Source organism: Phyllostomus discolor, chromosome 12 (assembly GCF_004126475.2).
Source record: "Phyllostomus discolor isolate MPI-MPIP mPhyDis1 chromosome 12, mPhyDis1.pri.v3, whole genome shotgun sequence".
Classification (NCBI taxonomy): domain Eukaryota; kingdom Metazoa; phylum Chordata; class Mammalia; order Chiroptera; family Phyllostomidae; genus Phyllostomus; species Phyllostomus discolor.
Window position 1 is genome coordinate 31325302 of NC_040914.2, and position 21195 is coordinate 31346496.

General features: G+C 46.3%; 1 protein-coding gene across 2 annotated transcripts in view; it reads left to right on the plus strand.

The window, feature by feature from the left end:
* Positions 1–21195, plus strand: part of HERC2 (HECT and RLD domain containing E3 ubiquitin protein ligase 2) — a 191887-nt gene that overhangs the window by 56843 nt on the left and 113849 nt on the right. For both annotated transcript variants that reach the window (XM_036012745.1, XM_036012744.1), the window contains exons 12-19: positions 426–577; positions 2459–2616; positions 2700–2813; positions 4637–4888; positions 10549–10742; positions 13353–13553; positions 18579–18807; positions 18913–19031. In XM_036012745.1, coding sequence (XP_035868638.1) covers positions 426–577; positions 2459–2616; positions 2700–2813; positions 4637–4888; positions 10549–10742; positions 13353–13553; positions 18579–18807; positions 18913–19031 — 1419 coding nt within the window. The remainder of the gene's footprint in view (positions 1–425; positions 578–2458; positions 2617–2699; positions 2814–4636; positions 4889–10548; positions 10743–13352; positions 13554–18578; positions 18808–18912; positions 19032–21195) is intronic.

Sequence of the window (21195 nt, forward strand, 5' to 3'; positions counted from 1 at the left end):
TCGGAGGCAGAGTCTCTTAGTTGCCAGGATCGAGGGTTCCGCACGGTGATGCCTACAGCCAGACGTGGCTCCCACGAGCGAACTGCCTCCGTGGGTGCGAGCCCGCGTGCCCGTGGGGGCCAGGCAGGGATGGAGGAGGGGACTGGGCCTCTCGGGGATGGTCCCAGTCAGAGGAGGCCGCTCCTCACCCGAGTGGGGAGCTCCCGTCGCTCAGGGGCAGCTTGGTCACGCTCGCAGCGCGTGGAGCCCTTTCTGTTGGTGCTGGGTGGGGCACGGGCCAGCGCTGGCCTGGCCACTGCTAGAAGCCCTTGTCCTTTCAGTTTGCCAAGAGTTCCTTAAAGGGAGACACGCAGTGGAGGGTGGCATGTGGTTTTCAAGGTCCGTGGACCATTCACTGACGCCACTCTCTCTGCTCGCCCTTGCAGGCCCCGCAGCTGGTCCAGGGTCTGGCCTCCAGAAACATCGTGAAAATCGCCGCCCACTCCGACGGTCACCACTACCTGGCCTTGGCTGCCACCGGAGAGGTGTACTCCTGGGGCTGTGGCGACGGTGGACGGCTGGGCCATGGGGACACCGTGTATGTGTGGCCCGCCTCTGTACCTACGTGCTCTCCTTCTGCGTTGCTGTGTTGAAACTCGGGTGGAAAAGTGTGTGGCAGGGCTGGGAGGGGTCGGCTACAGGAGAGTCGGCTCCTGGGTGACACGCAGCGCAGAGGGTGGCGTCTCCCCAGCTTCAGCCTTTCCAGCTCTGTGCCCCGCTTTGGCCGCACACGCTGCCCCCCGTGGGGTATTCTGAAGCAGGTCCCTCACTCCTGTCACTTCAGTGTCATAAGGTCCCCTCTCCTGAATTGAGCCATAGTACGATTTTCTGTGGTACAAATACCAGTAGTTTCCTCTTCCCTTTTGTGGAAGCTGTGGATTCTGTGGTGGCTCTGAGCACAAATCCCTAAACATGGAGCTGGATGGAGGACGGAGACCTTCTGTACGGTGTCATGCGTGGGCCTGAGGTTTGAACCGTGTTGCAGCCGCAATTCACAGGGGTCCAAGCCTTGAGCGAGGATGGGACAGCTGCAGAGTCAGGAGTAGACCCGGCTGTTACCCCTGTTGTAGGGGGTGGGGGGTGGTGACGGGCATCCGCCGGGAAGACCCCCAGACTGAAGAGAGCCGACTGACTCCTGTGTGCTGCACTCAGCGGAACCACTCCGGACCCGACAGCATCATGAGGGGTCCTGGCACACGTGGTCCCGTGGTACTGGAAAGCGCGGGAGTGAAGGAACGGTAGCTCCTGTCCGACTGGAAGGTGCTGCGTTGGCACCGGGCGCCCGGGGCATGAGGGGGTCGAGGTGCAGGGTGGGGGCCTCAACTTTCTACCTTGGTCATTTATCATCCAACATGCAGGAACATCTTGTCCTGAAGTAACCCTCCGCCGAGATGCAGCATTTGGTGCACATGTCCCTCGCTCCCGGCATGGGGTGGAGATGAGATCTTGTTGAGGGCGGGGGTTGCAGACAGACTGGTGGGGGCGGGGTGAGACTCGCAGAGGAGATGTGGTGTCAGGGTCAGCCACCGGGCTGTCCCCGTGCACCGCTGGCTCCTGTGCCTGCGCGTGTTCTGTGGAATCAGGGTCCCGAAGTGAGTAAGCCCTGTCTCAGGAGGGGCTGTCATGGGGGTCTCCAAGCGTAGTACATGCATTCCGGAGTACAAGCTTTATGCCAGTTTCGAAAGGGAAGAGCCAGCTAATGAGACTTTTGTCACCATCCCTCCTGCCTCCTGCTGTGCGTCGTGAAGTCCAGACTGCAGCGTTGCTTATGTGCCGGCTCCTGCATTCCTTCCGCATTCATCTAACCTCAGGTGTTCACTCCCCCCATCTGTGGGAGGTGTGCCAACCCATCAGGTTCAGGTGTACGGACTGATGAGTTTTGGCGTAGGCGCGCAGCTGGGGACTAAGGCCATTTTCATTGCCTCCACTACTTTATTTGGACCCTTGGCCTTTGGTCCCTGCTCCCCACCTCCAGCTGTCCTGTCCTCGTCCCCTGCAGTGGTTTGTTAGTGGCTCTGCTGCGTGGCAGCAGGTCCTCCTGGTGGCCGAGTGGTCTGTCTGTGGATGGACCGCCGGGGGCACTGTGAACACAGTGGCTGTGGACTTGACCGTGTGGATCTGTAATCCGCACAATTCCCGCTGGAGGCCAGGCCTGGCCTTGGGTCCTCGCTCCACACACATATGTTTAAGTAACACCAACTGTTCATCTTAATGGCACTTAAATGACAGAGAACAATCCACGCGACCAACAACACGCACATGCAGAGTGTAATGTAAGAGGCAGTCCTGGCCAAATGAAATCTGAGTTTGCGTGACACAGCCAGAGGGTGACCATGCCTCGCTGCTCCACTAGCGGGGAAAACTCACTCTCGGAGTAAACGCACGTGATTCCTCACTCGTCTTCCCTCTCCCCCCACAGGCCCCTGGATGAGCCCAAGATGATCTCTACCTTCTCCGGCAAGCAGGGCGGGAAGCACGTGGTGCACATCGCGTGTGGGAGCACCTATAGCGCGGCCATCACCGCTGAGGGCGAGCTGTACACCTGGGGCCGCGGGAACTACGGCCGCCTGGGCCACGGTGCGTACTGAGCCCTCGAGAGGTGCGCTGGGAGGTGGCCCCTTCTCAGGGGCTTGCAGTAACCACAGTCCTTGTGTTTGAAGGCTCCAGCGAAGACGAGGCCATCCCGATGCTGGTGGCTGGGCTCAAAGGACTGAAGGTCATTGACGTGGCATGCGGGAGTGGGGATGCGCAGACACTGGCTGTGACGGAGAACGGTACGTGCAGCTCCGGCCACCCCCCTGGGAACGGAAGCTCAGGGTGGAGTGAACCTTGCGAGGCTGCTCTGGCGTCCACTTCTAAGTGGGTGTGCACCTGGGCGTCCTCGGGAGAGGTCCTGAAGTTACAGGACTTAAAACTTACTTTTATTTGTTTACTTATATTTTTTAAAGATTTTATTTATTTTTTTACAGAGAGGGGAAGGGAAGGAGAAAGAGAGGGAGAAAAATATCAGTGTGTGATTGCCTCTCACGTGTCCCCCATTAGGGACTTGGCATGCAACCCAGGCATGTGCCCTGATTGGGAATTGAACCGGTGACCCTTTGGTTCACAGGCCAGCACTCAGTTCACTGAGCCACACCAGCTAGGAGCTGGGCATTTTATATTTAAACAAAACAAAAAGAGAGAGAGATTTAAGATGGAGTATGGTCTAAGACATTTCTGGTTATGGTTACATGTTCTAATGTGCAGCCACCCTTGAATTCGGTGGTAAACCCTGCGTAGTCCTTGTGTATTCTATAGTAGGATACCACATGGTTTGCTTGTTTTTAATTTTAGTTTTGTGATTGTGTTCATTAGCCAGATTTTTTGTACTCCTACTTTTTTTGAGCGTGGATTTAGCAGGTTTGATGGGTAGAGTCATGTTAGTTTCCCCAGCTCTGTTTGTCCGTGTCTCAGCTCTGTCCTGAGACTTGGGGTTTGGTCTGTCAGAGTCACCTGGGGGCCCATCCCGCGGAGTCACCCTTGGAGGCTGAGTGGCAGATTAGAGCTGCCTGACTTCTGGGAGTTTCTCTGATGAGCGATTAAAGGTCACTTCAGACCCTTCACGTCCAGTGGGTCCCCCACCCCTGAGGGGAACAGGCCTAGTCGGAGCCGTCTCGCATCTGCTTCCATGCAGATTAGAGCAAAGATGGTCTCCTGTCGTCTGAAAGGTCGCTTGTGGGGTGAGGCTTGCAATTTGATTTCTTACTGTTTTTAAGTGCCCGTTATAGAGGGATTGACACACCTCATAAAACTCTTAATGGCACTGAAGGGGGAGTCGGTTGGAGCGCCGCCCCACCCAGCACAGGTTTGCAGATGCAGTCCCGTCAGGGCGCGGGTGGGAGGCGGCCGACTGATGTTTCTCTCTCATGTTGATGCCTCTCTCTCTCCTTCTCCCCTAAATCAATAAATACATCCTTGAGTGACAATTAAACAAACAAAAACCACCGAACTCTTGACAAATGTTAACCATCAGTACAGTCGCGTGGTTGACTCGTGGTCAGACGGGGCCTGAGGGAGGTCGGTGCGCTGCACGGGAGCCATGGGCCAGGGCAGTGCTCCGTGGCGGCAGCGGGGCCTCGTGGTGGAAGTGCTGCCATCGAGCTCAAGCCAGGAAGGGTCAGGGCTTTATTACTCTTCTAGTTAAACGAGGAGAAAAGCCGAGCTTCCCTTTGTTCATTGCTTCCTTGTGAACTAGATTTCATTTGGTCAGAACTACCTGGGTGATGTTAACAATATACATTGGTGATCTAGAGTCCTGTTACTGGTTATGTGCATTGTTTTCAGTCATCTAAAAGTTCTGTTAAGATCTACAGTTGTTGCCCCAGCTGGTGTGGCTCAGTGGATTGCGTGCTGGCCTGCAAAACCAAAGTTCAATTCCCAGTCAGGGCACATGCCTGGGTTGCTGGCTAGGTCCCCAGTAGGGGGCGCTTGAGAGTCAACCATACATGATGTTTCTCTCCCTTTCTTTCTCCGTACTTTATCCTCTCTCTAAAAATAAATAAAATATTCAAAAAAAAGATACACAGGCATTGTTACTTAAACGTATTTGTATTTCCAGGTCAGGTGTGGTCCTGGGGAGACGGCGACTACGGGAAACTGGGCAGAGGCGGTAGTGACGGCTGCAAAACGCCCAAGCTGATCGAAAAGCTTCAAGACTTGGACGTCGTTAAAGTGCGGTGTGGGAGTCAGTTCTCCATTGCTTTGACAAAAGATGGCCAAGTGTACTCATGGGGCAAAGGTGACAGCCAGAGACTTGGGCATGGGACAGAGGAACACGTCCGTTACCCCAAACTCCTGGAGGGCTTGCAAGGTGAGTGTGACCTGTGAACGTCCAATGCTTTTTGAGGTGGTGTCTTTAGGGATGCTTGAAGCTTATTTTTTTCTTTGCCTGAAATTCCACCAATGATCCATCATTAGAAGCTTTTACCCACCTTTTGGTAGGTGTAGGGAATACATGGAAAGTGATTTGTTATATTTAGAAATATGGCCTAGAGTTATTATCACCAAATTTAATTGGAAACTCATTCTGTTCACTAGGATTACAGAGGACTTCTTGTGGCAGGTGCCCACTGATGCCCCTTAGTTACTAAGGTGCCCCTTACTTACTAAGCTGGCCACGGTGGGGTTAGCTTCTGTTTGGTGAGGTCACCTGCAGTCCCACTGAGGACAGTGCTAAGACTGTGGACACGCATGGTGCTGTGGGGGCACCCCACAGCATGGTGCCTGGAAGGGTCTCATTTGAACTCACCCTTGATGGGTGAGTCGTGCTGGTTTGGTTTGAAAGTGCCCAGCGTGCATCTAGGTAGAGGGGAATGAACACAAGCCGAGGCATGTAAGTTCTTTGCAGGTGCCTTCCGAAGTGTGGGAGAGGTTGGTGAGGTCAGGAGGGGGCAGGCTGTCGTTTAAGGGCCAGACTGCAAGTATTTTAGTTTGAGGGTCATGGGCTGTCTGTCCCAAGTCCTCAGTGTTGCTGACGTAGCTCCCAAGAACTCACAGAGAAGGTGGCCTGGTTGATGCACAGAACCGGGCCTGGGGCTGCGGTTGGCACGAGGGGTGAAGCTGGTTGGCTGCCTGAGCTGGGTTTTTGTTTACATTTTGCTTTTTTTTGTCTTGGAGTGTAGAAGTGAGACTTTTAAGTGGAACTTGCCAGTTCCTTTCCCCGCCATTTGTATTTTAAAACCTGGGCACACCTTGTTGACTAGAAGTTTTGTGGGCTCATGTGACGTTTGTTATTTTCTAAGAGTCCTAGGTAAGTTGTAGAGCGATGCAGGTGATATACGCTGTGGGGCTGTATTTGCATGTCATTTGCATTTTCCTTTATGTTCCCTTCATTTAGTAAAAAAAAAAAAAATTTCCTCAGCTACATTTATTAGATACAGAGAGGGCTTACTAGGAGAGTTTCAAGTGACTGTTGGTGCAGTCGCTTTGGTTGTTAACTTGCAACAGGCTCTTAGGACAGAACTGGTGCCCTGGCTGTAGCAGGGTTTTTCAGCTGAAGTATTTTTTATATGTTGGCATTTCTGAAAACACCCCTTGTGTTGGTCATGTTAGATTGATTGATTGATCAATCGATCGATTGATTGATTTATTTTTGGTCATGTTAGACTTACTAAAAAGCAAAAATACAGTATCTTGCTATGCTATTTAAGTAGAAAAATGCATTTTACATTCATATCATTTGGCTTTGGAGAGAAATTGATTTTGTTTTAGAAAACCTCATTAATGAAGAGTGTCTCACATTCACCAGTAGAGACCACAGTTTGGGCCATAAAACACACTTTAACAAATTTATAAGAAAGTCAAAGTGTCTGCTCTCAGACTACAATGGAATTAAAACTAGAAATCAGTAACAAAAAGATAGCCAGAAAATCCCCCAATATATGGAAATCCAACAGCAAACTTCCAAATAACGCATGGGTCAAAGAAGAATTGTCAAGGAAAATTTTAAAATATTTCGAGCTACATGAAAATGAAGCCACAATTTATAATTTGTGGGGTGCAGCGAAAACAGTGTCTGGGAGGAAGTATGTGACGTTGGACGTGTGTGTTAGAAAAGAAGAAAGATCAAGAATCAATAATCTTTCTCTGCAGCAAAGGAAACCACCAGCAGTGGTCTTAGACACCGAGCATGAGACTTTTTTTTTGGTGAGACCATTTTAAAGATGAAATTGTGGAATCTAAAATGTGGTCTTAATGTTTGAGGACCAATGGGGAAATGGGTAGTTGATGAAATACAGTGAAAAGCAGTGATTCGATAAGAAAATTAGAGCCATTTCCTGTTTATACTGTGCATGGCTTGAATTTCTTTAATAAATACATTACACATAAAGAAGAAACAGTCAACAAATTAAAAAGGCAACCTATTGAATGGGAGAAAATATTAAATCATGTATCTGACAAGGGGTTAATGTCTAAATATATAAACAACTCATACAACTTGATAGTAAAATGCCAAACAATCCAATTAAAAAATGGGCAGAGGATCTGAATAGACATTTTTTCAAAGAAGATTGCACATGGCTTATTGGTATATGCAGAAGTGCTCAACATCACTAATCATCAGGGAAATACCTATCAAAAAGCACAATGAGCCCTGGCTAGTATAGCTCAGTGGATTGAGCATGGGCTATGAACCAAAGGGTCGCTGGTTTGATTCCCGGTCAGGGCACATACCCGGGTTGTGGGCCAGGTCCCCAGTGGGAGCCACATGAGGCAACCACACATTGATGTTTCTCTTCCTATGTTTCTCCCTCCCTTCCCCTGTCTCTAAAAATAAGTAAATAAAGTCTTAAAAGAGAGAGAGAGAGAAATGAGAACCCCAGTGCACTGTTGGTGGGAATATAAATTGGTTTCTCAAAAAATGAAAAATAGAATTTACCATAGGGTCTAACAGTTCCACTGCTGGGTATGTCTATCAAACAAAGAAAGACAAACATTCTATGACCTCACTTCTCTCTGGAATCTAATACATACACGCACACGCACACCCACATCCAAATTGAACTTACAGATACAGAGAACAGATTGGTGATTGTGAGTGGCAGGGGTTGGAGGGTGGGCAAAACGGGTGGAGGGGGTCAGAAGGTACACCTGTCCAGTTGTAAATTAAATCAGCCTGGTGATGCTCCACACAGCTTGCTGACTGTACTTAATAGGACTGTATTGTACATTTGAAAGTTGTTAAGAGAATAAGTCTTAAAAGTTCTCACCACAAGTAGAAATCTATAATTATGTGTGGAGATGGATATAAAAAAAATAATGGAATCTATTGCTACAGTTCCACCTTTGAAAATCAGAAAAACAGCAAATGACTTCCCAGTAAGAAGAAGGGAAGAAATAATAGAAATTAGAGCAGAAGTCAATGCAATTGAAAACCAGAAATCAATAGAGAAGATCAATGAAATTAAAAGCTAGTTCTTTAAAAAAAGAGCAATAAAATCAATACGAAAGAAAGAGAAGAGGGACGCAAATTGAAAATATCAAAAATGAAAGAGGAGACATCACTACAGATCCCACAAACATTAAAAGGTTAATGAAGGGATATTATGAACAACTAAACCTCCAAATCTGATCATTTAGCTGAAGTAAATCAGTTCTTTGAAAGACACAATTTGCCAAACCCACACAAGAAATTCACAAACTGAAGAAGCCTGTGCCCACTAAAAGAAGTTGAATGAATAATTAGTAACCTTCCAAAACAGAAAGCATGAGACTCAGTTGGATTCACTAGTGAATTCTACCAAATATTTAAGGGAGAAATTTTGCTAATTCTCTACAATTTTTTTAGATGATAAAAGCAAAGGGAATATTTCTTGCCTCATTCAATCAGGCCAACATTGCTGTAATAACAAAGTCAGACAAAGACATTACAGAAAGGAAAACTACAGACCAACACTTCTCTTAAACATACATGCAAAAATCCTTAACAAAATATTACCATATCATATTCAACCATGTACAGAAAGAATTCCACATGTCATAACCAAGGTGAACTTATCCCCCATATGCAAGGCTGGTTCAACATTCAAAAATCAGTTACTCAAATTCACCAAATTAATAGACAAAAGAAAAATCACATGATTAGCTCAATAAATGTGGGAAAGGCATTTGAGAAAATCAAACAGCCATTTATGATAAAACTCTCAGTAAGCGAGGCATAGAGGGAACTTCCTCAACCTGATAAAGAATATCTACCCCAAACCTACAACCAACGTACTTAATTCAAGGAAACATGAAGCCTTCTCACTAATATCAAGTACAAGGAAAGGTGTCCCATGTCATCATTTCGGAATTATACTGAGGAGTTCTAGCTAATGCAATAAGACAAGAAAAGGGAGAAGTACAACCGGTTTAGTTCATAGATGACACAGTTGTCTGTGTAGGAAATCTGAAAGAACTGACAAAAAATCCTGAGGAACTCAGAAGTGATTATTGCAAGGTTGCAGGATGCATGGTTAATATAGCAAAGCCAACTGCTTTACTGTATACAAACAACAAACAAAGTGGAATTTAAAATTAAATACACAATGTCATGTACATTAGCATCCAAAAAATAAAGTACATAGGTATAAATCTAACAAAATATGTGGAAGAAGTGTATGAGGAAAACTGTAAAAGAGATGAACTACATCCAAGAAGAACACAATAATGGAGAGGAGGTCTATGTTCATGGGCAGGAAGACAGAGTATTGTCAAGAAGTCAGTTCTTTCCAATGTGATTTGTAGATTTAATACAGTCCTGGTCAGAAGCCAGCCAGTTATTTTATGGATATGGACAAACTGATTTTATTTTTTATTTTTTAAAAGATTTTACTTATTTATGTTTAGAGAGAGGAAAGGAGGGAGAAGGAGAGGGAAAGAAACATCAGTGTGTGGTTCCCTCTTGAGCAACCCCCGCTGCGGACCTGGCTTGCAACCCACGCATTGTGCCCTGACTGGGAATTGAACTGGTGACCCTTTAGTTCGCAGACCAGCGCTCAGTCCGCTGAGCCACACCAGCCAGGGCCAGACAAAGTGATATTAAAGAGTAAGGATATTGAAGGAAGACAAGTTGGAGGACTCGCATGAAGACTTCCTATAAAGCCACAGTAATCAGACAGTGTGGTGTTGGAGTACAGACAGATGGTCATTGGAACAGAGCAGAGAGCTCGGAGACAGAACCACGTAAATGCAGTGAAAGGATCTGTACAGAGGAATAGAGGCACTATAAGGGAGCAGAGATAGTTTTTATAACAAATGGTGTGGGAACAAGGGGACAGCCCCATGCAAAAAAGTGAGTAATTGATGAGGGAGGCGGCTATGCATGTGTTGGGGGAGGGAGTCCATGGGAACCCTGTGGCTTCTCAGTTTTGCTGTGAACCTAACTCTATTCTAAAAATAAAGTCATATTTTTAAAAATTATATATTTTTACTTACTGATTTTAGAGAGAGCAAGGGCGGGGTGCGAGAGAGATAAACATCAAATTGTTGTTCCACTCCTTTATGCATTCATTGTTTGATTCTTGTATGTGCCCTGACCGGGGATCGAACTTACAACCTTGGCATATCAGGATGATGCTCTAACCAACTGAGCTACCTGGCCAGGGCAAGTCCTGTTTTTTTGTTTTAGAAAAGAATACTTTGCATGGTTATACCTTAGGGCAGGAGAAAATGCCCTAATAGTTAATTTAAAATATATTTGTTTTTTTTCTGAAGATAAAAATCTGAATAAGGAGGAGAAAAATAACAGATTCTTTCTAAGCTCTAGCACCATTTTATTTACAGGCTGAAGGTCTTAATAAAATTGTAGCTAGTAAAACATAACGGGTTTTAATAACATACACCAAGCAGATGAATTGTGTGTAGTATTAAAGCAGTGAATTATCCTTTAGAAGTTGACACAATGTCTTCTTCCTTGAGTGGCCCGGATAAGTATCTCCATTGCAACAGAGTCACTGGCATGAGGCTGTAACTACATTGCTTTCCTCCTAGGGAAGAAGGTGATTGACGTGGCTGCAGGCTCCACCCACTGCCTGGCTCTGACTGAGGACAGCGAGGTCCACAGCTGGGGGAACAACGACCAGTGCCAGCACTTCGACACCTTGCATAAGACCAAGCCTGAACCGTCTGCACTGCCCGGGCTGGATACCAAGCACATAGTCGGGATTGCCTGTGGGCCTGCCCAGGTACTGGCCGTACAGCTTCGTTGGGAATTTGGATAAGAATGTGGATTTTGCATCATTCATTGCTGGTTTGTGGAAATACCACAGACTTTGTGTGTCATTGTTATTCCTGTAGTTGTACTAAAGTTGTCCTAGGGTCATTCCTTAGTTCTAGGAGCTTCACTGTTGATTCCTCAGGATGGAGACAGCTTTATTTCTTCCTTTAGAGTATTATTTCTTCTTCTACAGTATTACACCTTTTATTTCTTTCCCTTGCCTTATTGCATTGGCTAGGACTTCCAGTATGACATTGAATAGGAGTGGGGACTAAGGAGCTTCATTGTTGATTCCTCAGGATGGAGACAGCTTTATTTCCTCTTTTGCAGTCTTATGCTTTTATTTCTTTCTCTTGCCTTATTGCACTGGCCAGGACTTCCAGTATGATGTTGAATAGGAGTGGGGAGGGGGCACGTCCTTGCCTGGTTTCTGATTGTGGGGAGGGTATCATTCTTTTTCTTTTTTAAAAGATTTTATTTATTTTAGAGGAGAAGGGAGACACAGAGGGAGAGAAACATCAATGTGTGGTTGCCTCTCACACACTCCCTACTGGGGACCTGGCCTGCAATCCAGGCATGTACTCTGACTAGGAATCGAACCAGCGACCCTTTGGTTTGCAGGCTGGTGCTCAGTCCACTGAGCCACACCAGCCAGGGCTCTAAGTGGTGCTTTAGTTACACCCACAGATTTTGGTATGTTTTCACTCTTGTTTAGTTGAAATATTTTTAATTGCTCTTTGACCTATGGATTGTTAAGTGTGTTAACTTTTAAGTGTTTGGAGATCATTCTATTATCCTTCTGTTACTGATTTCTACTTTAATTGCAGTGTGGTTTGATACCAAACTTTATGATTTCAGTTCTCCTAGATTTGTTTTATGTCTCAGGATGTGTTTGTTACATTCTGTGTGTGTGCTTATAAAGAGTGTATGTGAGGTCTCTCCAGAAAAAGTCCAGCCATCATCGTTAATATAATGAGAATGGTTCGCGTGACATGGATGTAACCTGGCAGCCAAGGAACATGGACTGGAATGCACATGTGTGAACAATGACGACTTCACTGTACTAGTTAGTGGGGGTGGTAGATGCTGTTGTGTGAGCATGTGTACTGTGCGGCCATCACATTCAAAATGACTCAGCAAGTAGAGCAGCGAATCTTCATCAGATTTTGCATTAAGCTTGAACATTCCTCCTTGGAAACTATTCAGGTGATTCATCAGGCCACAGCGATGGGCAACTGGTGATTGGCAGCTTCATCATAACAATGTGCCCACTCATGCATCACACCTTGTGCAGAGTTTTTTGGCAAAACATCACACATCACCCAGGTGACTCAGTCCCCCTACAGCCCAGATTTGGTGCCTTGCCACTTCTGGCTTTTCCCAAAACTAAAGTCACCTATGAAAGGGAAGAAATTTCATCAGTGCGATTCAGGATAATATGACGGGGCAGCTGATGGCGACTGGGAGAACTCTGTGAAGTCCCAAGGTGCCTCCTTTGAGGGGAACGGAGGCGTCGTCGTCGTCTTAATGTACAGTGTTTCCTGTATCTTGTACCTTCTTCCGCAAATGTTTCTAGTTTTCCCATTGCATGGCTGGACACCTTCTGGACAGACCTCATGTTTTGCTGTTGTTGGAGCATCTGTGACGTCAGTGAGACCCGGTCCATGACGGTGTCACCCAGTTGTAGGTCCTGGCTAGTTTTCTACATGTTCTGTCTGACTAGGAGGGCAGCGCTCAAGTGTCACTGTGGATGGACGGGCGACAGTTTTGTTCATTTAAAGAAATCCTTCCAGATTTTCTGTCTGCTCGCTCTGTATGGCGTTAGGAGTGTGGTTTTGATATTTTCAACTGTTTTTGTGAATGCATGTCCTTTTATTTGTATCGGTTTTTACTTCTGTTAGTTTTACAGTTCTTTTGTTAGGTGCATATACATTCAACGTTGTTTTGTCTGCATGGTGAAGTTAGTCCTGGCATTTTCCTTCCCCTGAAGTCCGCTTTGTCTGCTACGTAATATAGCTGTTGTCTTTCCCTTTAGCCACTTTTCACCTTTACATTTAAGGTAGATTTCTTACAGATATATAATTAGGTTTCATTTTTCATACATACTGACAACCTCTTTTTGTTTGATAGTTAGACCATTTAAATGTATAACTTGGGTTGATATCTACCATCATTTGCGCTTTTTTTTTTTCATTTTTTTCAGACCCTTTTGGGTTATTGGAATAATTTTTAGTATTCCATCTACACTTACTGAGTTGTATGTCTCTGTGTGGTTTTAGCTCACTCCCATTCCTTACTGTGCAGTGGTAAGTTTGAGAGCGATTTTTTAAAGACATTTTGCCTTTTTGTTTGTGGTACAATGAGGTGGGGTAGTGAGATGGGAGGGAACATGGGGAGCCGATAGTATGTGAGCTAGACGACCGTGGAGGACCATGTGTGTCTGGGACAGTCAGAGGGATGAGGAAGTCACCATCTAAGGCACTGTCATCACTCACGATGGTCAGTCTCCTCACAGGGGCAGAGCAGCCCCGTGGTTGAACGCATCCATTCACTCCCGGTTCCTGTGTTTCTCCCACAGAGCTTTGCCTGGTCGTCTTGCTCGGAGTGGTCCATTGGCCTCCGTGTCCCTTTCGTGGTGGACATCTGCTCGGTGACTTTCGAGCAGCTGGACCTCCTGCTGCGGCAGGTGAGCGAGGGGATGGACGGCACGGCGGACTGGCCGCCCCCCCAGGAGAAAGAGTGCATGGCCGTGGCCACGCTGAACCTCCTGCGGCTGCAGGTGAGAGCCATTTCCTCTCCTCCCCTGTCTCTTCTCCCCTCTCCTCCCTTCATCCCCTCTCCCCTCTTCCCTCCCCCTCTCCCCTCCCCCTCTCCCCTGCCCCTCTCCTCTCCCCCTCTCCCCTCCCCTTCTCTGAGTGTCCTCTCCTCTCCTCTCCCCCTCTCCGAGTGTCTCGGGTGTTCGTCATGATGTTCACGATGCCGCAGGGTGTATGGGTTTTAGCCTGTGGGACTGCTAATGAAAATGCCTGGATTTTTTGGTGATCTGATTTTTCTTCCTAATAAAATCCTATGGCAATGTCAAGAGAACAGTTTTTCTTGACAAAGTTCCCCTTTATAATACACAGATTTCTGTGGAACCAACCCATCATGACCCCCTTCCTCTTTGCCGGTTTTTCCATTGGCTCTGAAGGAGGAAAGAACTGCATGTTTAGTTGCATTAATCAAACTAGCGGACGTTGGGAGGGTGCCTCCCTTCTCCAGAAGTCTTCTGCAGGAGCTCACTGACTGGGGCACCTGTGGTGTCATGTCCCTTCCCTGGATCTTTCTAGTCGTGTGTCACCTCCCGTTTTTGGTGGTGATGATGCTGTGGTCAGTGCTGGGGGGAAACAACATACATGTCTTAGGCTACATGCCTTTTGTTCTATGTTTGTCATGTGCTGTATGTTCTTCCATGCTTTATTCTCTTTCTGGGTCCTTGGCTTTTAGTAGTCTTTTTTAGAATGAGGTTATAAAGCTTGATTCTTTTTTTAAAACATTTTATTTATTTATTTTTAGAGAGAGGGAAGAGAGGGAGAAAGAGAGGGAGAGAAACATCAGTGTGTGGTTGCCTCTTATGCACCCCCTACTGGGGACCTGACCCGCAACCCAGGCATGTGCCCTGACTGGGAATTGAACCAGCGACCCTTTGATTTGCAGGCCAGCGCTCAGTCCACTGAGCCACACATGCCAGGGCTCTCAGCTCTCTTCAGACCTTTATTGTTGCCAATGAGAAATCTTACCTAGTACAACTCTGTAGCTGATTGGTCTTTATCTGGAAGCCTTTCAGATTTTTCTATCTTACTGTGTAATTTTAATACATTGTATTTAGGTGATTTTATTTTTGTATATATAACTTGAGGTTATGATTTTCATTCAGTCTGAGGTTATACATCCTTGTGAAGTTTTTTTTTAATCCAGTACTCTTTATTTTTATTTTTTTAAATATATTTTATTGATTATGCTATTACAGTTGTCCCATTCCTCCCTTCATTCCCCTCTCCCCTGCACACCCCCTCCTGCCCACATTCCCCCCCTTTACTTCATGTCCATGTGTCATAAGTTCTTTAGCTTCTATATTTCCCATACTATTCTTGCCCTCCTCCTGTCTATTTTCTCCCTACCATCCATGCTATTTATTCTCTGTACCTTTTCCCTCTCTGTCCTCCTCCCACTCCCCTGTTGCTAATCCATGTGATCTCCATTTCTGTGGTTCTGTTCCTGTTCTAGTTGTTTGCTTAGTTTGCTTTTGTTTTAGGTGTGGTTGTTAATAATTGTGAGTTTGCTGTCTTTTTACTGTTCATATTTTTTACCTTCTTTTTCTTAGATAAATCCCTTTAACATTTCATATAATAAGGGCTTGGTGATGATGAACTCCTTTAACTTGACCTTATCTGAGAAGCACTTTATCTGCCCTTCCATTCTAAATGAGAGCTTTGCTGGATAGAGCAATCTGGGATATAGGTCCTTGCCTTTCATGACTTGGAATACTTCTTTCCAGCCCCTTCTTGCCTGCAAGGTCTCTTTTGAGAAATCAGCTGACAGTCTGATGGGAACTCCTTTGTAGGTGACTGTCCCCTTATCTCTTGCTGCTTTTAAGGTTCTCTCCTTATCTTTAGTCTTCACTAATGTAATCATGATGTGCCTTGGTGTGTTCCTCCTTGGGTCCAACTTCTTTGGGACTCTCTGAGCTTCCTGGACTTCCTGGAAGTCTATTTCCTTTAGCCAGAATGGGGAAGTTCTACTTTATTATTTGTTCAGATAACTTTTCCACTTGTTGCTCTTCCTCTTCTCCTTCTGGTACCCCTATAATTTGGATGTTGGAATGTTTAACGATGTCCTGGAGGTTCCGAAGCCTCTCCTCATTTTTTTGAATTCTTGTTTCTTCATTCTTTTCTGTTGGGTTGTTTTTTTCCTTCCTTCTGGTCCACTCCTTGATTTGAGTCCGTTTTCTTTCCATCACTGTTGGTTCCCTGTGCATTTTCCTTAATTTTACTTAGTGTAGTCTTCATTTTTTTCATCTAATTTGTGAACAAAATCAACCAATTCTGTGAGCATCCTGATCACCAGTGCTTTAAGCAGTGCATCTGATAGATTGGCTATCTCTTAGTCGCTTAAAAGTATTGGCTCTGGGACTTTGATTTGTTCTTCCATTTGAGCCATTTTTTTTTTTTTTTTTTGTCTTGTTGTGCCTGTTATGTATGAGGGGCAGAGCCTTAGGTGTTCACTAGGGCTGGGCAACCCAGTTGCTGGGTCATGATGATGTTTGTGGGGCTGGGGTCGAGGGGGAACAGTGGTGCTTGCTCCATTCTCTGTCGGATTTCAACCCCTTCTGCCGTTTCCCCCAAGCAAATGTGGCTCTTCTGGTGCTGGTTTCCATGTGGGTGGGCTTGTGTACGTTCTAGGACCCTATGGGTCTCTCCGGCGAACTCTCCTGAGGCTGGGAATCTTTCCAGGCACCTCAACCTCCACAATTGTTTTTAATCAGTGCTTTTAGGCTTTATTTCCCGGCGCTGGGACCCTGGGTTGCTTGGTCTGTCTCCCTGCGGGTTTTCATCTGGTTTATCTGCATGTGAATGTGTGACTGCGGACAGCCAGCTGCCTTGCTCACCTCACTGGGTCTTCTTGTTGCCTTCCCGTGCCTGGGGTCTGCCAGCACTGCTTCTTCCTGCCACGACCCCTCTAGGCCAGACGCCGACTCCACCCCTCTTACTGGTCTGGATAAATGGTTGTCAGACTTCTGTATAGTTCAGTTTTCTGTCTGTTCTGGTTGTTTCTTTGTTTCTAAATTTTTGTTGTCTTTAGTTTTGGTTGTGCAGGGAGGCACAGTGTGTCCACCTACGCCTCCATCTTGGCCAGAAGTCCAGTACTCTTTATTTAAAAAAGAAAAAAAAAACCCCTCCAAAACTGTCCATCAGATCAAAAGTTACTTGCAACGCACTGTATCCCTCCTTCAGATAATACACACAGATTAAATTAAAACTGGGTCCCATACCCCTTGGTGTTCATTGCTAATACTTCTGCGTTTGCATTTTCTATCCCTTATTCTTATTGCTAGTTTAAGGTCATTTAACAATAGTCCTGAGATAGAATGTACTTTAACTCCTGCTGCCTCAGAAGATAATTGCATCATACATTTAATGGCAGGTTAGACATCATATTTTTATTTATTTTTTTGTCAGATTTATTTCTCTTTTTCTTTTCTTATTACACTTTATTGCGCTTCACAGCTGTTGTGTTTTTTACAAATTGAAGGTAAGACCCTCCACCAGCAAAAGGATTGTGCCTCACAGAAGTCTCAGTTGTGATTAGCATTTTTTAGCCATACATTTTTTAATGAGTCTATATCTGATCTGCTTGTTCATTTATTTTGTTATTTTGATTCAATTTGGATAGATACGTATTTATTGCCATTATGTTCATATTTTTTAATGTTTTTCTTCTTAAGGAAGTCCCATTAACATTCCATGTAATAATGGTTAGATGGTGATAAAACTCCTTTAGCTTTTTCTTGTCTGGGAAGCTCTTTATCTGTCCCTTGATTCTAAGTGATAGCTTTGCTGGGTAGAGCAATCTTGGTTTAAGTCCTCAGTTTTTGTGACTTTGAATGCTTCTTGCCAGTCCCTTTAGCCTGCATAGTTTCTGTTGAGAAATCAGCTGACAATCTTACAGGAGCTCCTTTAGGTAACTAACTGCTTTTCTCTTGCTGCTTTTAAGATTCTCTCTTTATCTTTAACCTTTGGCATTTTAATTATGATGTATCTTGGAGGGATCCTCTTTGCATCCTTGAGGCTTTTATTCCAATGGCTGTTTTCCTCATTTTTAGAATTTTTATTTGGGGCTTTTCCAAGGCTTTCATTTTGCTTATGATATCCTCGTCTTCTGGGCTCTGTCCCTTCCTTGATGTCTGAGACTATTTCCCTGTTTTATGGCTTCATTCCAGTTTTTTTATTGATGCCACTTCTTGGGGCGCATGCTTTGCCTCTCACTGTGTCTGTACTTTCCCTCCTGGTGACCGACTGGTGAGATGCTGATTTCAAGGGGGTATGCTGGGCGGATCCCTTTGCCCTTGGCTGTGGAGACGTCCCCAGAGGGCGGTTTTGTAATTTGCACCTCCTGCCTTCCAGGAGTTTCTCAGGCTCTAGATGAGTTTTGGTGTTCAAGTCTTGACACAGGGTATCTATACCTAGATGGTTGGTGTACATTTGATTTCACATATGCTCACAGGGCAACCAGTTCTCTGATTCTTTTGTGGGCTTTTTGCCCAGAGTCTTGTGTGGGCAGAGCGTCGCTCTCAGGCTCTGGCCGGCGGGCAGGTGATCTTGAGCACAGCGGCTCCCAGCCTTCTGCGGGAAGCTCAGGTTCTGAGGGCTGTCATGGGCAGTCTGGGTCTCAAGCCTGAGCATACATTTTCTATCAATTTTATGATTATATTATATTCACTGTTTCTCTGTGTCTGGTGCAGATGGTTGGGGTGGGGTGGAGGTTGTTATTTCCACTCGGTTTAACCTCTGTTCAGCTTGAGTACACAGGTGTTCCATATAAGTATTTATAGTTAGGTTTTAAATATTTTTCTTACAAAATACCCTACTATGGATTCTCAACTACTATGGGTAAAAATTTCCAGTCTAGTTTTAAAAATACAGATACTGGAAGTTTTCCCTTTATCATTTGAATGAAACTCAACGTATGGAATTACATATTCAATGAGATTGGAAATCCACTTGTTTTTAGGGTTTCTAAGTGAGAACTGTTTTTGTCATTTCAGTTGCATGCTGCCATCAGCCACCAGGTTGACCCGGAGGTGCTTGGTTTAGGTCTGGGCAGCGTCCTGCTCGGCAGCCTGAAGCAGACCGTGGTGGCCCTGGCCAGCAGTGCGGGCGTGCTGGGGACTGTGCAGGCGGCCGCCCAGGCCGTGCTGCAGAGCGGGTGGTCCGTGCTGCTGCCCACGGCGGAGGAGCGGGCCCGGGCGCTCTCCGCGCTGCTGCCCTGCGCAGGTGGGTTGGGCGGGGAGCCCGGGGCTGGAGGGAGCAGGAAAGGGTGTGGGGAGGGCAGGGCATTAGCTCAGATGGCTGAAAACTCTTTCCCTGTTCCAATTTCAGGCAACGAAGTTAACGTGAGTCCAGGCCGCCGCTTCATGATTGATCTCCTGGTGGGCAGCTTGATGGCTGATGGGGGCTTAGAGTCAGCCTTGAACGCGGCCATCACCGCGGAAATCCAGGTACAGCCCCAGGGGTGCGTGTGCGAGCTGCAAGAGGCGATCCTACCACCGGGGAGATGAGGCTGGAACCCCCGGCTGCTGCTTGTGAAGGAATTACAACCAGCCTTTTGCCATAATTATTGAAAAACTCATAACTTACAGTAGCATCACAATATTTTCAGTGATTAAAGGGTTTTTACTAATGTAAATATTTTTCTTGGGATATGAAGTATGATTAATTGCACCCACTTTAAGTGCCCATTGAAACGATTTGGACAGATGCCGCGGTGATGCTGTAAGTCATCGCGGTGCCCCAGGCAGCACCCTTGTGCGCGTGCGCGGTGAGGACACGCCCCTCTCCCTTGCGAGGTCCTGCTGCCCGCTGTGAGGTCTCCCAGGTGGAGTCAGAGTCGCAACGCATGCGCTCTGGTGTGTCTGGTGTACCGAGCCTTGGCTTCGCTGTCCAGCTCATCTCTGCTGCATGTGTGGCCGCTTCGCCCTTACTGTTAGTGCTCCACTGTGTGCGTGCAGCCCTCTGTCTGTCTGCTCTCACTCTCATAGACGTTGGAGGGCTTCTGCCTTTGTAAAGCTGCTCTGACCACGCTGTGCACGAGGCCTCTGGCGGACACACGCCTTTTCTCTTAAGCGAGTCCTCTGAGTGAGAATCCGCAGGGTCCTGGGCTGCGCGTGTGCCCTGAGTGGCTGTGCCCTTTACACCTGGCCCAGCCCGGAAGGAGCTCGCGCTCTGTCTTGATCTCACTGTGGGACATGAGGCGTGTCAGCCTTTTTAACTTGACCTCTTCTCCAATGGTGTGGTTGTAATTTGCATCTGCATGTGCTTATTGGCCATTGACAGCTTCTTTTGTTGCTTTCGTTGTTGTATCAGTTTTTTATTTGAAAACATTGATAAAGTCAGATGAGGTGTCTTTGAAAGTATACTCAAATACTTGGATTACACTGAGGAAAAGGAGAAGAAATCCTAAGTGACCACGTTGCAGTGACCCCTATTCTTCGTCTCCCTGTTCTTTTCCACGCACTGTGCTGTGTGCTTTATTTTTTTAAAGATTTAATTTATTTATATTTAGAAAGAGGGGAAGGGAGGGGGAGAGGGAGGGAAAGTCAATATGTGGTTGCCTCTCATGTGCCCCTTACTGGGGACCTGGCTGGAAACACAGTCGTGTGCCCTGACTGGGAATCGAACCAGTGACCCTTTGGTTCACAGGCTGGTGCTCAATCCACTGAGCCACACCATGGCTTTTTTTTTTTTCTTTTTTGACTTTGTCAGCCATGTCCAGTGGAAAGAGCTGTTTTAAAATTAGACTTTTTAGACTCGGACATAAGTGCCACAGACGTGCAGTGATTTGCTGAGGTGTCGTGACTAGTGAGTGGCAGGTTTGCTGCCTCCAAGCCTCTGCCTTTTCAACCTAGGGCCTCGTGAGGCTCCGTGCGACAGCTGGCCAGATGGGGACACTGGGAGCACACAGGCAGTGGGTGGCCAGGTGGGGGCCAGACAGGCACTGTGAGGTGACCTCAGCAGTGTTTGTGGAGCCTGTTCATTCAGGTCACAGATGTTTATTCTGGCCTTCCTGCTGGGGAGAGAGAGACAGACAGACCGACCTTGGGGGGGGCAGCTACAGAGACATGCAGATTGTGACCTCTGCCACAATAATTAAGGTGCAGAAAAAATAGCCAGAAGGCCATTTATTGTAAATCAAAACTGTTTTAAAGCTATAGCAAGGTAAAAAGCAAATGAAAACCCCTATCATTTAGGAATCACCATTGTTAATATTTTGAGGGCATAGTCTTCCAGAGTTTCAAAAATGCACGTGTTTACTGCTGAACTTGACAGTGGTACTGGAATCGGTCCCACCGCTCTGTGACCTTGCATCTTCCTCACTCATCATTGGTGTTCAGTGTCCATTCTACTGCTGTGTCCATTTGTCCAGTTGTGTTGGAGCAGTCTGTCATCTGGAAAGGGGATCGCTTCTTTTTTTTAGAAACTAACAACTTCTCATTGCTGACCATTGAGATTTTAGACTTGACTACTGTAAGTTAATTTTTAGTTCCTGTAGATTATCAGCTACTGAGGGCGAGAATGATGATTAGGAAAAAGTTGTAGAATTGAAATTGCTGGGTCAGAAGCATGCACATTTTAAAGCTTCCCGTGTTGCCTTCCTTTCTGTAG